The 18,278-nt window shown below is 45.0% G+C and overlaps 1 protein-coding gene across 2 annotated transcripts in view; it reads left to right on the top strand.

The window, feature by feature from the left end:
* Otud7b (OTU deubiquitinase 7B) overlaps window positions 1–18,030 on the top strand; it is a 59,656-nt gene extending 41,626 nt beyond the window's left edge. For both annotated transcript variants that reach the window (XM_021650538.2, XM_021650537.2), the window contains 7 exons: window positions 571–698; window positions 6,787–6,899; window positions 7,967–8,094; window positions 8,527–8,676; window positions 9,155–9,269; window positions 10,042–10,126; window positions 11,782–18,030. In XM_021650538.2, the coding sequence (XP_021506213.1) occupies window positions 571–698; window positions 6,787–6,899; window positions 7,967–8,094; window positions 8,527–8,676; window positions 9,155–9,269; window positions 10,042–10,126; window positions 11,782–12,975 (1,913 nt within the window). In that variant the 3' untranslated portion in view covers window positions 12,976–18,030. The remainder of the gene's footprint in view (window positions 1–570; window positions 699–6,786; window positions 6,900–7,966; window positions 8,095–8,526; window positions 8,677–9,154; window positions 9,270–10,041; window positions 10,127–11,781) is intronic.
* Window positions 18,031–18,278: the final 248 nt, after the last annotated feature.

The following is an 18,278-nucleotide window of genomic DNA, read 5'->3' as shown; positions in this document are numbered from 1 at the left end:
AAGTGTCATTGTAGGATTTCATGTTCCCACACTTCCTCTCAGGTAGATATGGTGGTTCGCAGCAAGACTTGGAGAGATGGGAGACCTTTACCTTAGCATCCTGTCTTTGGTGGTGGGAGAGCACAGGCTTAGTTTACGCTCTACTCAATGAGCTGAGCTCTAGAAGGAATGAGCATAGTAAGCAAGCTTTATGTGGCTATATTGTGTGTGGTGGCAAAATTACACTTATTCTTTCAGTGTATAGAAGTGTCTTGTGACATTTGGAATTGTTAAGCCTACTCACAACTGCATGTGTTTGTCCTTAGCTTTGGAAGAGTCCCCACGAGCTATTTTATAAGTTGTGATGCTGAGGGCTGTGTGGTGTCAAACCAGTATTACTCGCTGTTGTATTTTTCTCTGTTAGGTTTGCTGAGGAATGAGGGCTTTCTTTCAGGAGTTTGGGGAATATATTATATTTTCCTCCTTTTCTGAGACCCTGAGTTTGATGCCTGTCTCCACAAAACAGTGGCTGGATTAGTAAGTGGAGCCGAATCAAGACAAAGTGTCCTATGCCTTGCTTTCTCCCTACAGGGATGTGGGGTTTCCATGATAGAGACTTGGTGCTGAGGAAAGCTTTGTATGCACTAATGGAGAAGGGTGTCGAGAAGGAAGCATTGAAAAGGCGCTGGAGGTGGCAGCAAACACAGCAGAATAAAGAGGTGGGTGAGCTTGGGTGGGCACCTTGTTTCCAAAAGCCCCCACCGCCAACCAGAGAGAAGTGTCTCCAGGTGCTAAGGATGAGCCTTGCTGTGTACTCCTGAAGGTCGCAGAGAATGCAGGTAATGCCATAGGACAAGTGCCTTCCAACCAGCCGCGAGGGCTGGAACCAGCAAGTCAGGCTTCTGCCCCGAATGGGGATTTCCAAAATCAAGCCTTTTACAGGTACGCAGTAGGTCTTAGTGGAGGTTGGTTGGTTTGTTTTTGCTTTTTAATGGGCTAAGATAACTTCATAGGATTTTTTTTTTTAAGATTTTATTTATTATTTACACAATATTCTGCCTGCATACCAGATCTTACTTTAGATGGTTGTGAGCCACTATGTGGTTGCTGGGAATTTAACTCAGGACCTTTGGAAGAACAGGGAGTGTTTTTAACCTTTGAGCCATCTCTCTAGCCCCCTTCATAGGATTTTTTGTAGCTTGTTTTTATTAAAGGCTAGGTTCTTTATTCATTTTGTGGGGTTGGGGTGCATACATTACTGCAGTGTGTGTGTGTGTGTGTGTGTGTGTGTGTGAGAGAGAGAGAGAGAGAGAGAGAGAGAGAGAGAGAGGGTCATGACAGCTTGTGGGAGTTAGTTCTCTCCTGGAGATCAAAATTCTCCCCTGCCCTCTTCTCCTCCTTTTTCCCCCTTCTCTCTTCACCCCTTTTCTCTTTAGACAGGCCAGCGTGGAACTCGCTACATAGTCCAGGCTGGCACTGAATGTTCAACAGTTCTGCCTCAGTTTCCCAGATAGTGGTATTATATGGATAAATGACATTTCCAGCTTATTTTTAATTCTCTAAGAAGAAATTGCATTTATTTATTTGTTTGTTTATTTAGCATAGTACATGTGCATGTATTCATGCCATGCCACACGTGTGGAGGTCAGAAGATAATGTGTAGGAATCAGTTTGCTTTTGCTGTGTGGGATCTGGAATGGAACGATTTCCAGGCTTGGTGGCCGCCATCCTTTACTCCTTGCCACCCATGGTTGTCATTCTTATGTAAATGCTTGAACGTTTTTATATTCTGCAACTTTGCTTTTCATATTCTTAGCTTTAACTTGATTAAAAAATATGAAAGGGTACTTGTCAAATTGAATTTAAACATTACTGCGCAGGGATTTGGCAGGTATTGTGATCACTTATATAAGAAAGTAGGCATGGAGTTTGATGTTCCATCTCTGCACCAAGAACTGGGGAAACTACAACTGTTTTCTTAGTTTTGATTTTAAAAGTTTCACTGAAAGGCAGCCTTGCCAGTTTCGTGTGTGAATGTAGCTGCTTTCTTTGTTCAAGCACAAGAGTATAGGGTGACATATGGCCCATAGAGCCTGATGTGTTTACTGATGTTCTCTATAAAAGCTGACCAGGTCCTGTAATAATGACAATATACATTTACGTATTTCCTCAGTTCTCCCTCTCCTTTCCCTCTCCCTTTCTCCTCTCCTATCTCCCCCTCTTCCCACCTCTTCTCCACCCCCATATCTTCCATATCAATATGCCTTGTTTTCATGTGTGGACAGGTATTTTGGTTTGTTATGTATATATGTGTTTGCACATATGCACAAAAATGCCTTTGGATGACAGAAGGTGTCAGGCCTTATGGAACTAGAGTTGCAGGCAGTTGTGCACTGCCCAGTGGGATGCTGAGCACTGAACCCTCATCCTCTCCAAGAACAGCAAGTACTCTTAACTGTCCCTGACTTTGGTTTTGTTTTTCTTTTTGTTTGTTTTTTGCCATGCTTTGATTAGTTATTTGTGGCATTAGAAATGGGAATATCTTTTCAGAGGTTTTGTTGTTTTCCAGTGTCTTCCCCCATCCTCAACTTCCATTGTTCCTTTATAACTGGCAATAATACAGAACTAAAGTCTTTTTTTTTTTTTTTAAGTCATTTGGAATTTCATATCCAAGGATGTAATATAAAGTTTTATGTCATTTTGGGGCTCAGGAGGTACAGTGTTTCCTGATAAAGCTCTTGCCGCATGAGCATGTGGACCAAAGTTCAGATTCCCCGGAACCTGTATTAAGATGGCACAGGTGATCTCAGGGCTCAGGAGACAAGAGATGGAACCCCAGAGCATGGGAGCAGGCAGCTAGATTTGCAGGCCTTGGCAAGAGTTCTTTAGGAGAGTCTGTTTCCATAGTAAAGAGATCAATCAAGGAAGATGCTTGACATCAGCTTCAGGCCTCCATACACACATGTGCACATCCACACAAGTGTGCTCACACATACAAATGGGCACACACATACACACAATGCATTGTGTTTCTTTAAAACAAAAAGTTCATTGTTATGAGTTGTTTCAAGCAGCATGATGTAAGAATGGTGTGTCTGAGGGTTAGAGAGATGCTCGGCAGTCCTGAACACTTGCTCCTCCGGGAGAGTTTGGTTCCCAGCACCCACATCAGGTGGTTCACAACCACTTATAACTCTAGCTCCGGGGGATCTGATGCCCTTTTCTGGCCTCTGTTCATTCACATTTTTATGACTGATGGAGACAAATAATTAAAAATAAATATTTGGGGCTGGAGAGATGGCACAGAGGTTAAGAGAACTGGCTGCTCTTTCAAAGGTCCTGAGTTCAGTTCCCAGCAACCACATGGTGGCTCACAACCATCTATAATGAAATCTGGTGCCCTTCTCTGGCCTGCAGGTATACATACGTTGTATACGTAATAAATAAATATTTTTAAAAAGAAATATTTAAAAAAAATCATTGACATATCCTCGATCATACATTTTTTGCTCCAGAGATAGAACCCACAGGGCACTCCCAGAGCTGGGGTGGATGTTGTAGAAAGCTGCTCTTCCTGAGCAAGCTGCTCTAGAGTTTGGAATTCAAACAAACCAGTGATCAGCTTTGCCTTCTTGCTAAGTGTAGGTCGTAACTGATCCTCAGCTTTGGCCGCACAGGACGGAAACCTCATGAGGCCATGGCGTGTGCTAGGCGGGGATAACAGCAACAAAGTCAGTGCTTTTAAGCCTACTGCAGCCACTTTAAAGACGGCCTTAGCTGGTGGGAGTGTTGTCCAGGGCCAGAGACATCCAAGTTCTTCCTGTGTTTTCTGCCCTTCTTTCTGGAGGCATATGTGCACCAAATAGTGGCCAGTGAAAGAGCAAATTGTTTATTCCTTTTGGTTGGCATAATGAAAATTTCACACTGGAAATGTGTCGGGCATGATTGTCTTGCTTGAACTTTGAGAGCAGGAAGGAGACAAGATGATGATAACTTGAGATGCTTCGTTCATCTTTCTCCTTGTTTCGTGTTGAAATCAATAAAACTTGTTAGGAGTGTCTGCCACCTAGTGGCTCTGTGTGTTAAAACAGGTAGCAGAGGGGCTAGAGAGGTGAGAAGCTTGCTTGGCAGTTAACTGCACTTGTTCTTGTAGAGGAGCTCTGACAGCTCACAGCCGTCTGTAAGTCCAGTTCCAGGGGAACCAACACCTTCTTCTGACCTCATGTGGTACACATACATACGTGCAGGCAAAATACTCATGCATAAAATAAAATTAATCTGAGGGGTGACACTCTTTTAATCCCAGTAGGCCGATCTCTGAGATAGAGGCTAGACTGCTCTACAGAGCAAGTTCCAAGATAGCCAGGACTACACAGAAAAATGCTATCTTGAAAAACCAAACCAAAATAAAACAAACAGCAACAACAATTACCAGAAATAGGCGACAGAGAGAGCAGGAGTGAGAGGCAGGTCCTCCTGGATATGTGTATCAAGGAGCATTTCACATATAACCTTTGCATTGTCCTTTTTATTTTTACTTGAAACCTGTGATAGCATTTTACAAATTGCAAGTTTCTTTGCCTTTTTATTAAGGTAGAAATATGCTCACAGTAGTGCTAATTGCCTTTGTACTTGTTCTGGTGCTGCTCATATGCCCAGTGTGATTGCGTATGTTCTGTCAGGGTGCACCTGAGCAATGTAACCCAGTGTTATCTAAGCAAAAAAAAAAAAAATCAAATAAGCGTATCTCTCAAATCCTCACATTTCCTAAGGCCTTGTCTCCTCTTTTTTTTTTTTGTTTGTTTTTATTTCCTCAATAGAGGGTTTCAGTTAGCCCAGTCTGGCCTCCAGCTTACTGTGTAGCTGAGGATGAGCATAAACTTCTCATCTTCCTGCCTTTACCTGAGTGCTAGGATTATCCATGATCATTGGACTCTACCACCAGTTTATCTGATGCTACAGGTCAAATCAGGGCTTCCTGCAGCCTAGGCAAGTACTCAACCACCTAAGCTGCATCCCCAACTCTAAGGACAAGATATTTTAAAGTTATTTGGCTGGCTATGGAGGCACATCTGTCAGGAGGATTACTGTTAGTTTAAGGCCAGACTGGTTTGAGACCTTGACTAAAAAAGTAAGAAGACAAAGAAAATTATTTGTATTGGTATACACTATCCCTTAAAAATTTATTGATTATTGATCACATAATAGGCACGGGGCCATGTTGCTCTTCTTGTAGAGCAGTAGGATAAAATTGGCCTCCAAAGACATAGAGCAAAATAGATGTGTGGTTTCTTGGGAGGCCTGGATCTCACAGGGGTCTGCCTGTTCTGCCTCTTGCATGCCAAGGTGTGTGCCATTATACCTGACTCAGATATGGTTTCTGTAAGAGAGTTCTGTAGAGCAGGTTCAAAGAGAGATTCAGAGGAGGGGAGGGCGAGTGAAGACTCCTCAGAGGAGAGCGTTTTGGTATTAAAGATGTGGAATTGTTTACTAGGAGCATAGACAGTGGTCATTGCAGGCAGTAGAAATAATTTATGGTAAAAGAGCAGAGTGTGAGGTAGTGCCAGTCAGGAACAACTGCTGATTGGGGGAGGAAGTGGGGAAGAGGTGGGGGAGGACGTGGGTTGTATACCGTGGGCAGCGAAGAGTCTTAAAATGACTGTTACCAGGAAACAAACCATCAGATTTTGATTGCTGAGGGAAAAATACAGTAGCCCAATAAGAGTTCAGTAAAACCAGAGAGAGCTGCATTGCACTTCATGCTCAGTAATTGTTGACAAAGGCATCCAGGTTTGGAGAGAGCAAGCGAAAAGACGTCTCAGACAATTCTCTGGTGTTTAGTGTAGGTGTTTGGGTGGGAGTCGATGTTGCTCACTAACTGAGGTAGGGATATAGGAAGAAGAACGAGTGTGTGAAGAGACAGTTTAATTTTAAATTCTAAAACAAGAATTTAGAGTCACTGTGGGTAGGTGGCAGTTTTTAGTAAACAGCTGGATATGTGAAGTTAAAAGGGATTTGGGGCCTGAGTAGGTCAGTTCTAGAGTCGTGACCACATAGATGGAGTAGATACGATTGCAGCCTGTTAAAGACATCACCCAAGGACAACAAAGTGTTCCCAAGCCCCAGCTCTGTGGAGGAGAGTCCAGAGAGTAGGAGAAAGCAGTGGTGTGGGTGTGAGATCAGTGTTTTAAAGAGGAGAATAGATGACAGAGGGCCACAAGAGGAGAGCCAGACTCCTGAGTCAGTCAGTTCAGCCAGGCAGGGGAAGTGCCTGTGTGGACAGGGCAACAGCATAAAGAGCCCATATTGCACTAAGTCCAAGAGGAACAGAAGACTAAGAAACGTGAGTTTGCTAGACATGAAGGCATGTGCCTTTAATCTCAGAACTTGGGAGATAGGTGCAGGAGGATCAGAATTATAGAACCAGCTTCTCTCCATAGCTAATTCAGTGGCAGTCTGCTGTGCATCACATTCTGTCTCAGAAACAAGGTGGGGTATGGTGTCACATGTCTTAATCCCAGCACTTGAGAGGCAGAGGAGGCCAGTCTCTGAGAGTTCTAGGCCAGCCTGGTCTCTAGGACACTAGGGCTGCAAAGTGAGACCCTATCTCACAACCAACCAACCAACCTATTTTATGGATCTTGACTCTGAAAAAAGAGAAAAAAAAATTGATTTAGTGCAAGTATGAACCAAATGCTAAGAGAATAGACAGTGGGTGTGGGGGCAGAGTTTGGATGGGCTTTGTCTTTTAGAACTTAGCCTCTGGTTACCCACTGTGTCTTCATGACTACCTGGTATCTTTCACAGTCAGGACTGGTGTATACTGAAGATGAGTGGCAGAAGGAATGGAACGAATTGATCAAGCTTGCCTCGAGTGAACCCAGAATGCATCTAGGTACCAATGGAGCCAGTGGTGGTGGGTAAGTGTGCCTCAGTGGAGTAGCAGGGATCATCTTTGTGGAGTCCTCACTCCGGGATCTTCAGTCCCAAATCTAGAGCTCTGTGCTGAGCAGGTATTGGAGAGAGAAAAGCCATGGCAAGGGTGCAGAGGTGAGTGGCACACAGTGTGTCTCTGGAGAAGGCTGTGCAGAGCCATGGTTTCGGGAGGCAAGCCCTTGCTTGTGTGCCATGCTAAGCTTCTCTTGGTTCTAGTGAAGGGACCAAGCTTGGGTCCTTAATAGACTTTGGGAAACTTCCAGCATCTTCAGTAAATACATTACAAGGGAACTGAAAAGGAGCAGGAGATTTACATAACAAGCACACTGAAGAGAATTGTGGGCATTGATAAAAAGACTGGGAAAATGAACAGTCTCTACATATTTTCACTTTTAGGTGTGATTCTAATGGTGTTGTGGTTGGTTGGTTGGTTGTCTTTAAAGGAGCCCTTTTAGAATTTATTTAGGTGTGTGTGTGTACACATGCGCATGCACCGCTCTCTGTGTACTACCATGTGTGCATTGTCAGCAAAGTCCAAAAGCGGATGTCAGATTCCCTGGAACTAGACTTATAGATGGAAGCTGCTGTGTGGATGCTGGGAATTAAACTCTGGTCCTTTGGAAGAATAGTCTGTGCTCTTCATTACTGTGCTATTTCTCCAGCTTCCAAAAGGAGTTCTTTTTGTACATAGGAACTGAAAGATAGGTAGATAGATAGATAGATAGATAGATAGAATAATAGAGTTTACTTCAAAATAATCAACAGTAGAAGTGGAAAGAAATAGGAATTAGATTGAGATATAGGTAAAATGTAATTGGTCATGTATTTGTAACTGTTGAAGATGGGTGATTGGTTCCATGGATTTAGTGTAATTTAGTATAATATTTAGTGTAATAATACCCTGTAGTACAGAGTGACCTATTGTCATGGAGGTCTTGGGTTAGAGAACCTGGGGGGCCATCTTTTCCCTCGCTTTGGATCTGCTCTCAGGACTCCTGTTATGTTTTTTCCTTCTCCCTTCCTCCTCCACTCTCTTCTCTGACAACTGTAGAGTGGAGAGTTCAGAGGAGCCGGTCTATGAGAGCCTGGAGGAATTCCATGTCTTCGTCCTTGCTCATGTGCTCAAGAGGCCCATAGTAGTCGTGGCAGACACCATGCTGAGGGACTCTGGAGGGGAAGGTGAGTCAGCTGATCAGTCCTGTCATTTTCCCTAAAGAACTTCCTGTATGCAGAGCCTTGGGGTGGGGCTATACATGAAAACAGTGAAACTCTCCAGAGATTCAAGTGAAAGCTGTTGGGATTAATTGGGATGGGATGCTCAATCAAAAAGTGGATTAAGGGGCTAGAGAGGTGTCTCAGCAGTTAGGAGCTTGAACTGCTCTTGCAGGGACCCAGGTTTAATTCCTAGCCCACATTGGACAGCTCACAGCTGTCTGTAACTATCTGCAGGGGACCTGTCATTCATGCACCCATGTGCATGCCCCACACAAACACCCATGAATACCCATGACTTAAAATAATAAAAATAAATCTTAAAGAAATTTAAGGTAGAGAGACTGAACTCAGCAAGGACCTAGCCTTAGTAATAATAACCTTCGTGGTTTCCTACAGCATTTGCCCCTATTCCGTTTGGAGGGATCTATCTCCCATTGGAGGTTCCGGCCAGCCAGTGTCACCGTTCTCCTCTGGTGCTCGCCTATGATCAGGCCCACTTTTCTGCGCTTGTGTCAATGGAGCAGAAGGACAGTGCCAAGGAACAAGGTGCTGGGTCCAGTGTCTATGTCTGGTTTTGCTCTGCATTGTTTTCATCCAAAAGTGGAGATGATAGCTTAGAAGGAGAAAGAAACTGGGGAACATAAAAGTCCAGACAGTGCCAGTTTTTTGTTTTTTTTTTTTAAACCAAGCTATACAATATTACCAAGAGTTTTTAACTTTAAAGAGAGAGGGTGGTTTGGTGAAAAAAGTGTCTCCATCACTGTTGTAAATCTGCATTTGTCTTTGTGGAGAGCAGGTTTTTGTGCACTGGCAGGGAGTCCGAGAGATTAATAGGTAAATTGTGTCCTGGCTGGTAAGGAGAAGCAGCCTATTGGCAGCTAATATAATTCACTCCCAAGTGCAGGCATGGATGGGCTGCATTTAGTCGCACACCCGCATGCGAGTTCAGTGAAGTCAATGTGCACGCATTTGCCTTCTTTCCTTCTCAAGAAGACTTCCTGACTGTGTCTTTTTCCCTCCCCAGCTGTGATCCCGCTCACAGACTCAGAGCAGAAGCTGTTGCCCCTGCACTTTGCTGTGGACCCAGGAAAGGGCTGGGAGTGGGGCAAAGATGACAGTGACAATGTGCGATTGGCCAGGTGAGCCCAGCTGAGCCTTCTCTATATACAAGAGCTGATACCTCTTCCCTGTGTAGTGCTGTGTACCCACACGTTTTCTTGGCTCTGTGCTAGAACAGCCACATCCTTGATGTAGGCTGGGGAAGTGGAGGCGGAAGGCAGACCAGGCATCTAGACACTGGGGTCTTGCAGGTGTTTTGGCTTCTTTTTGTAGAGCAGGGTGGATGTTCCTGCCTGATACATCCCAGAATCCCCAAACAGTGATTAGAAAAGCAAGACAACCAAATCCTATTTGATTCTAAGCTGAAGTCAGAGGAGTTTTAAATAAGTGACCAAAAATACTCTGCCTTTAAATTTCACCTTTCGAGCATTTAGATAGCAGTGCATTTTTTTTTTCTCACCACTCAAACATGGTCTGTTTAGTAACCCCTCCCCCCTCCCTCCACACCTGAGAGACAGTGGATGTAAGCACCTGGCCCTTACCTTTTACCCATTGCTTCCTCTTTGGGCCTCTGCAACTTTGGGAGCTGGCTGAGAGGGTTTGGTTTCAAAGTCTAGTACTTAGTGGGATCACTGCAAGTTCAGGGCCATACCAGAGTCCCTTTCTTCAAAAAAAAAAAAAAGAAGAAGACTAAAAGCTATAGTCCTCACCTAATGTCAGGAAGTGCTAAATGATGTCACAGCAGTAATAATGGCTGCTGTTTGATATCTGGTCTCTGGACACTGTTGAGTTCTTTCCAGAGGACTGCTTGCCTTTGAAGTAACAGCTGTTTGTTTTTTTCTCCTTTCACAGCATAATCCTGTCCCTGGAGGTGAAGTTACATCTGCTGCACAGCTATATGAGTGTGAAGTGGATCCCACTGTCTTCTGACGCACAGGTGAAGGCCGCTCCCACGTGGAGTCCTTGTGTGTTCTCGCTGTCGGTGACAGCCTGAGCAAGGAGAATGTGCTCCAGTCAGCTTATGATGATGTCAGATGCACCCTGACTTTCCCGACTGTCCCCTATGCCCACCCTTCTCCACTCACACTCTGTGTTTACTTTGTTTAATGTTTTTATTTGGCTCTCATGGAGATTGAACCCAGAACCTCCATGTTAGGCAAGTGCTCCACCACTGAGCAACTTTCCTAGACCCAGGCTCTGCTTTCTAAAACCAAACTACGTTGCTTAAGAAACTTTTTTTTTTTTTTTAACTTAAGATTGTCATTTCTGTGTCTTTGCCCCTCACTGTCTGGATAGATCTGTTTTGGGCACCAGAAAGAATACCAGAGTTTCTGGTCATGAGTTCAGGAGCAAAGATGAAGGACTCTGGAGTATAAAATGTGTAAAAGCAGTGCTAAGGTTTGGGTGCTTGTGGCTAGCATTTCTTTGAGATTAATTCTGAATAAAATTTGACATAGACAGATTTGTACAGAAAGAACATTCTGGTATCTGCAAAAATACTTTTCCAGCCAGGCAAATTAGCAGACACCTGTAGTCTTAGTATTTTAGGAAACTAAAGCAGGAGGATTATAAGTTTTAGGCTGCCCTGGATTATTATGTACCAAAACCCTGCCTCAGACAGATAGATGGATAGATGGATAGATACCCAGAGGCCGTGTATTGTGCTTCATTGCTGTGAGGCGCTCAGGCTCCCTTTCTCTCTCTCTCTTTTCTTTCTCTCTTTCTTTTCTTTTAAGGTTTATTTTTTATACAGTAAGCCAGGAGGTCAGAAGAGGGCACCAGATCTCATTGATGGTTATGAGCCACCATGTGGTTGCTGGGAATTGAACTTAGGACCTTTAAAAGAACAGCCGGTGCTCTTAACCTCTGAGCCATCTCTCCAGCCCTCAGGCTCCCTTTTGGATCTCCTTAGTACTCCTTTGGACTGCAGTGAGTGAGGGAAAGTTAGATGTCTTTCCTTGGCCCATGACACAGCTGGCTGAAGCCACAGAGGGACAGTGGCCTATTGAGTGATTGGTAGCCCTTCTCTGGTGCTAGATAGTCACTCCACAGATGGAGTTCATGTGCACTTGCCCCTTGTCCTAGTCTGCTTCCTATTGCTGTGCTAAGACCAGGACCGAAAGCAACCTGGAGAGGAAAGGGTTTATTTGGTGTACATGTTCTGATACCACTCCATCACTGAGTGAAGAAGCCAAGGCAAGAAGTCAGAGGCAGGAACTGAAGCAGAGACCATGGAGGAAGGCTGCTTACTAGCCTGCTCTCCTTTCTTACAAAACCCAGGACCATTCATCCAGAAGTAGCACCGCCCACAATGGGCTGGGCCCTCCCACATCAATCTCTAATCAAGAAAATGTTCCACAGACTTGCCTACTTGCCAGCATGATGAAGGCAGCTGTTGCGCTCCTTCCCAGATGACCCTAACTTATGTCAAGGTGACAAAAACATTGACTAGGATACCACCTTTTTCTGTGTGACAAACCCCTATGGCAGGGCTATAGGGAGCTCTGTAAGCTGTTAGATAGGTTCCATGTCTGTGGGAGCTTCCCCATACTAGCCCAGTGAGGTAACTGTCAATTCTGTTCTTTCTCATAGGCTCCTTTGGCCCAGCCTGAGTCCCCCACCGCCTCAGCAGGAGATGAGCCCAGGTCCACTCCTGAGTCTGGGGAATCAGACAAGGAGTCAGTTGGCAGCAGTTCTACTGGCAATGAGGGCAGCAGGCGGAAGGAAAAGTCAAAGCGTGACCGGGAGAAGGACAAGAAGAGAGCAGATTCTGTGGCTAACAAACTGGGCAGCTTTGGCAAAACCTTGGGCAGCAAGCTTAAGAAGAACATGGGGGGCCTGATGCATAGCAAGGGCCCCAAGCCTGGGGGGCTGGGAAGTGGGTCTGCGATTAGTGGTACGGAGACACTAGAGAAGAAGAAGAAGAACTCACTGAAGAGCTGGAAGGGTGGCAAAGAGGAGGCAGCTGGGGATGGGCCTGCATCTGAGAAGCCCTCATCTGAGTCTCTTGGCAATGGAGGGAGCAAGTATAGCCAGGAGGTGATGCAAAGCCTGAGCATTATGAGGATCGCAATGCAAGGGGAGGGCAAATTTATTTTTGTTGGAACTCTGAAGATGGGCCACCGACACCAATATCAGGAGGAGATGATCCAGCGCTACCTTGCAGATGCGGAGGAGAGATTCCTGGCGGAGCAGAAGCAGAAGGAGGCTGAGAGGAAGATCATGAATGGAGGGTTAGTTAGTGGTCCTCCTCCAGCCAAAAAGCCAGAGCCAGATGGTGGGGAGGACCAATCCAGTGACTCCCCAGCAGAGTCCAAGGCAATGGCCTTTTCTGCTGGTTACCCTGGGGGCTTTACTATCCCTCGACCTTCTGGGGGTGGAGTCCACTGCCAGGAGCCCCGGAGGCAGTTGGCAGGGGGTCCGTGTGTAGGGGGCCTTCCACCATATGCCACCATCCCCAGACAGTACCCTCCTGGGCGACCCTACTCCCACCAGGACAGTGTCCCATCTCTGGAGCCAGGCAAAGATGGAATTCACAGGGGGTCCTTGTTACCACCCCAGTTTCGTGTGGCTGATTCCTATAGTAATGGCTACAGAGAGCCCCCGGAGCCAGATGGATGGGCTGGAGCTCCGCGGGAACTTCCAACCCAGACCAAATGCAAACAGCCGAACTGCAGCTTCTATGGACACCCTGAGACAAACAACTTCTGCTCTTGCTGTTACAGGGAAGAACTGAGGAGGCGGGAACGGGAGCCCGGTGGGGAGCTGCTAGCCCACAGGTTCTGAATGGGCAGAGCCTTAGCGGGGAGAGGGGCTAAACAAACAAAGTGAAGCCCAACTCTGGCTCATCAAGACCCAGCCCCTGTGTTGATGGGGCAAGTGCAGACATGTTTGTAGGAGCTGGAGTGCTGGCAGGCTGGCAAGAGCAGGCCAGGGCTAGCACTACCTCGAGGGCAGTGCTGCTCCTCTGCAGGCTTGACCTGAGACTGCAAGGGAGAAGGGGGAGACTCTATCTCAGCCTCGTGTATCCCAATCCCAGGGCCCAAGGGAAAGTAGGGGAATACTTGGGGTATGTGGGTGGGAGGTGGGTGGACATCGAGGGGGAGGAACCTGGAAAGAAGGTTCTCAGTCAGTTAAGGAAAAAACAGACCAAAGTTCATTGCCGATAGAGAAAAGCACATGGTTTTGTAGCTGCGAGTCTAGAGTGATGCTGAGGCACTAAACACATTGATTTTGGTTTGAATTAGGTAGATATTAGGGTTGGATAAGTTCTTTTTCCTTAAAGATCAAGGCAGTAATGTGTGTGTTTGGCCTGATTAGACAAAAAGGGGAGTTTAAATCCCAGTGAATGGAAATAGCAAAGGAGGAATTTAAGGGGGATTCTTTCCCAGTGAGTTTATGTTCTTATAGATAGTCACCTGTCATCCATTCTAGTTCAGGGGAGACTGCCTGCTGCCTCATCTTCTCCTCAACATTTTTGAGGACTAAGCTCAGCTAAGTTAAGAAGTTGTGATTTAAAAAAAAAAAAAAAGTATTTTTTTTTATTTTAAAAGCAAATTCCCTTTGGGAAAGAGAAGAGTGATAAGAGCAGCCTTGTATGTGGAATTTTCTTCAGATGAATGGTTGCAGAGTGATCTATTTTTTAACTACTTAGCAATAACTACACGTGGGTTTGAGTGCACCTGAGAATGGGTGGAGGAAGGCCAGATGTTCGGCCAGACTGTTTGAAACAATACCAAAAACCTATCTAGAGCACTCTATCCTTAGCTGCTGCGTTTCCATAGAAAGCAACTTATTTTATTGACTAATTTTTTTAAAGAAAAAGAAACATGACCCTGACAAAAAAAAATTAAAAATTAATTATTCCCCATCCCCATCTAAGTGATTTTTTTTCTTCCTGTCTGCTTCTGGAGAATGAACTTAATTAACATCCTGGCTTCTTTTGTTAAGCCATAGCTGACCTTAAATCTGTGGTTAGTTTATTAAAATAATAAAAATACTTTGTAAGAAGAATTATTTTTTATATTAGGACTGGTGTTGAAGCATGGGAAGGGGGCTAGGGGCCATTTATAAAGGTAGCTAGAGAAATATATTTTAGTGAACTATAGCCACAGGCCACAGGTTCGTCCCTGCCTTTGGATTTCTCCCTTTTCCTGAGCCAGCCCTATTCTCCAGAGGGGTGGGCAAGGACCCGGCAGTGAGAGCTCCCTTGCAATTTGCACAAAGCACAAGTCTGGACCAGAGCCATTTCTAAGAGCTTTAAACCAGAAGACTATTCCTGCACCAGTTGTCCTTTCTCCTTATTTTTTTTTTTTCTGGTGAAAAAATCATCTATGCAATTCTGTACACTTGTGGATGCATATGAAGACGAGTGTGAGTGTGCTTACATGTCCAGAGTGTTAGCTGGGGCTGTTTCTGTGCTTTGATTTATCTCCTGAGGTATGTCATTACCCACTAATGGAATATAATCCCTGCATTTGATCTAAGTAACAAATGGCTCTGTGTGTGCGTGTGTGTGTGTGTGTGTGTGTGTGTTTGTGTTTGTGTTGGGACTCCTGTCTGCATGTTTCTTTTGCCTAGTCAGGTAAGTGGTCACACTCCTCCTTGGTATCGAAGCTTGTCAAAACTTCTTTATGGAATTACTTGAGGAAGTTTTTTCTCCCTTCATAAATTTGAAAGTCACTTCCAAATCTGCCAATCTGTTGATTTAATAATTTTCAGTCATTTTTAGACTTTTTTTTTGTCTGTTTCTTTTTTGTGTAGCCCTCGCTGGACAGCCTGGTACTTGCTATATAGGCCAGGCTAGGCTCCAACTCATAGCAACCCTCCTGCCTCAGTCTTCTGAGTGTTGGGATCTTGAGCTTTCTTGAGGTTGGAACCTCTGTAAGACAAGCATTTCTGGCAGGTGCATAATGTAACACTCCACTCAGAAATTGAGAGTGTTGTGGTTTTAGATAGGATTCTATTCTGTAGCCCAGGCTGGCCTCAATTGTATGACCCTCTGGCTTCAAGTGTTCCAAGTGCTGGGATTACAACAAACTATACTTTAAAGAAAAAAAATTCAGTATATAAACATGATATAAAACCCAAATTGAACAAAACACCAAAATCTTAGGCCGTAACAGGAATGGCATCAAGGTGGAAGAAGAGCCCTTAGTTGAGCAACTGCGGGGACAAAGCCTGTCTATTTAAATTTTGATGTGTTAACTTTCCCACAGTTTTAATTTTTTAAAAATATCCCATCAAGATAGTGTTTATCTTGATTTGTGGGGTTTAAGCACTCTCAGTTTTTCTCCCAGTGCTGTGGTGAATGAATGCCTTGTGCCTTTTTCTCATCACCTTAAACTTGTCCCAGTTTTTGAAGTTTGAAAGACACGGGTGAGTCCTTCGCCAGCCGAGCCCCTGCCTCCCTGACACTGCAGACACCGGTGTGCACTACTCATCCTCCTCCCACGTCCGGGGATGCCTGCCTAGGGGGTAGGAATGGAAACAGCCTGGCAGGGGTTCCCTCGAGAGAAAAACCAGGGAAGTTGCTCTCCACTGGGCTGCTGTGTGTGAACTTGCTCTGTTACTAGATTGTATTTAACACTCCTGTTTTTAAAAACTGGGGACAAATGAAGAGAAACAGAAACCTTGTATCATGTTTGTTTTTATTTATATGGTACAAAAATCTTAATTCTGTTTGTTTTTTCAAAGAAAAAAAATAAAAAGTTCCAGGGAAAGGGAAGAGCGTTCTAAGATCATGTGGAAAATGGGTCTTAGGCCTTTTAAATTAGTTCTAATTGACAGAGTGACTGTTAAGGCAACAACAACAACAGCAAAAGTCTCCATTAGGAGGATGAGGGACTTGCACAGAACAGATTTTTTTTTTTTTTTTTTTTAAATAAGGGAGAGTGAATTTTTTTCTTGTATTTTTTGGGGTCAAAGAGGGGTTGAATAGGATAGAGGTAAGGAATAATGTCTGGGAAACAAAACAGACTAAGATTGTCTTGGGTTTTGTTTGTTTGTTTGTTGTTTTGGAATAGGCAAGCCCATTGAATTACTGTGGTGGGGAGCATTCAAGTGAGTAAAGCCTCCCTTAAGGAGAGCCATTGGGGGGGTCGGCGACCCCTGTGTCCCTAGATGAGGTATGCCTCATCTCTCAGTCTTACATTTAAGTGCAATTACTCTTGTTAATCCAGGGTATCTTGGACCCTACTGAAGTTTTAATAGAGAGGGGGTCTTCAGGGTTCTTATTTTTCTCCTTTCCACTTAACATGGTTGCGCTCTCCCTCCTACATTCTCTGTACATGCTCAACTCCTAGCAAACGCCACAGAGTGAACACCAGCCTCCCGTCCCTTAACTCATGCTGGCTCAATTGAGAATCGGAAGATTTTTCCCATACTTCCTTTTTTAAGTGGTATAAATTATATCTTCAGTTTTTAAGACGCGATCTCTTAACACTGAGGGATGGTGTTAACACTCCATGCTGTGCCTTAAAATAGAAGTACCTTCCCTCGCCATAGATTTTCAAAGTTCACAGACCAATAAAGCAAAAATTACTGTGACTTCATATTGTACACTTGGGAAATTATCCTGAGCCCAGAGAATGGAGCCAGCTCTCTGAGACCTGGCTCTTGGCATTCTTCCTTTCAGTCGCACGTTCAAGGTTCCAGACACTTTTTCTTTCAATAAAGGAGCATTTGGGAAATGATTGTCTATGAGTTTACTCAGACACCTGACTGGACTCTGTCCTCTTTTTCCCAAGGAAGCAGTACACAGCCATAGAGCCATTGGTGAAAGGACAGAATTAAAAGCCATTTTCTGGCCTGGAAACATGTACCCCAAATTCTTACAATTTTCTTCTTTCCCTCCATCTCAACTGCAGTTTCAATAAGTCATACAGGCACTCGGTCTCATTTTAAATATGTTGCAGTTACCAGGGTTAGGGTATGTTGCCTCCTGGGCTTAAACTGATTAACAAAATACTTTCATGCTTCCATGTAGAATTCATACACCCCCTCCCTCTGTTGGCTACGTGGGTGGGGGGCAGCAGAAATGATGGAAGCTGCCTAAGGAGTGGGGTGGGAAGGACCTTGGCCTCTTTCTGTGTTTATAACTGGATCTGTGATTCATCCTGTGAGTCACTCCACCTTCCTCCTCCAGCTACCCCTCCCAGCAGGCCATGCTCCTGCCACAAACCTGTAACCAGAGCAGGGATCCGAAAGTGGAAAAATGGGATATAGCTCCTTGCCTCTCTGTACCCTTTGCATCCAGTGGATACCTGCTTTTGTGCTGCAGGTGGTGAGAGTCTTCCTGTTACCCAGCCAGCACCTGCTACCCCTTTCCATTTCTGTTAGGGGGTCCAGATCACCTGACTTCTCTCTCCCCATTTTGACCATTCCCCTCTACATTCTGCTGTTCCCATACCTCGAGACATTAAAGAACAAAATGAGGCTCTTCAGGGAAGAGTGGGGTGAAAAGCAGCTCGTGGGATGTTAAACTGTTGGAGGCACAGCTCTTCCTAGACTGCTTCCTCAGTACAGTACATGCTTCATTCCACACGACACTGAGGTGCGGGGTGGGGTGGTAGGTCAGGGGTGGGGGGTGGGTCACAGCCGCTGGGCCTTCTACAGTTAGCAGTCCCCTTGTTAGCAAGTCCATAGCTGTCTGCTCCAGGCTGACTGCTCATGCTAGCTTCACTATTTCCACAGTTGCAGCCAACAGAAGGCAATTTGGAAGCTGAGGCTGGAAGGATGTGTGCTGTGGGGAAGGGAGTATTGAATGTCACGGTCCCCACCTAAGGACTGCTGCCTCTGTACAGACTCAAAAACAATAAAACAGCAGCTCATTAACACCCATTTTGTATTTCATTTCCTGTCTTTTCCATGCCGAGACCTGTTGTTCTCCCCAGCATCCCTGTTCCACGCGCCCATCTTTGCTTCTTGAGTTTAGCGGAGGAGGGGTTAGATGTGATCCTGGAGCTGAAAGGTTTTCAAGCCTCAGCTTTCAAAGTCCAGAACATGAATCATTCATTAGCAGATCTGGTGACTGGGTTGGAGGGGCGGAGTCATGTACCTGGGGCAGGGCTTTCCAGGGGACTAGGTAA

Source organism: Meriones unguiculatus, chromosome 10 (genome assembly GCF_030254825.1).
Source record: "Meriones unguiculatus strain TT.TT164.6M chromosome 10, Bangor_MerUng_6.1, whole genome shotgun sequence".
NCBI classification, from domain to species: Eukaryota; Metazoa; Chordata; class Mammalia; order Rodentia; family Muridae; genus Meriones; species Meriones unguiculatus.
Note: the sequence above shows the minus strand (reverse complement) of the source record. Positions and strands in the feature narration are given on the sequence as shown.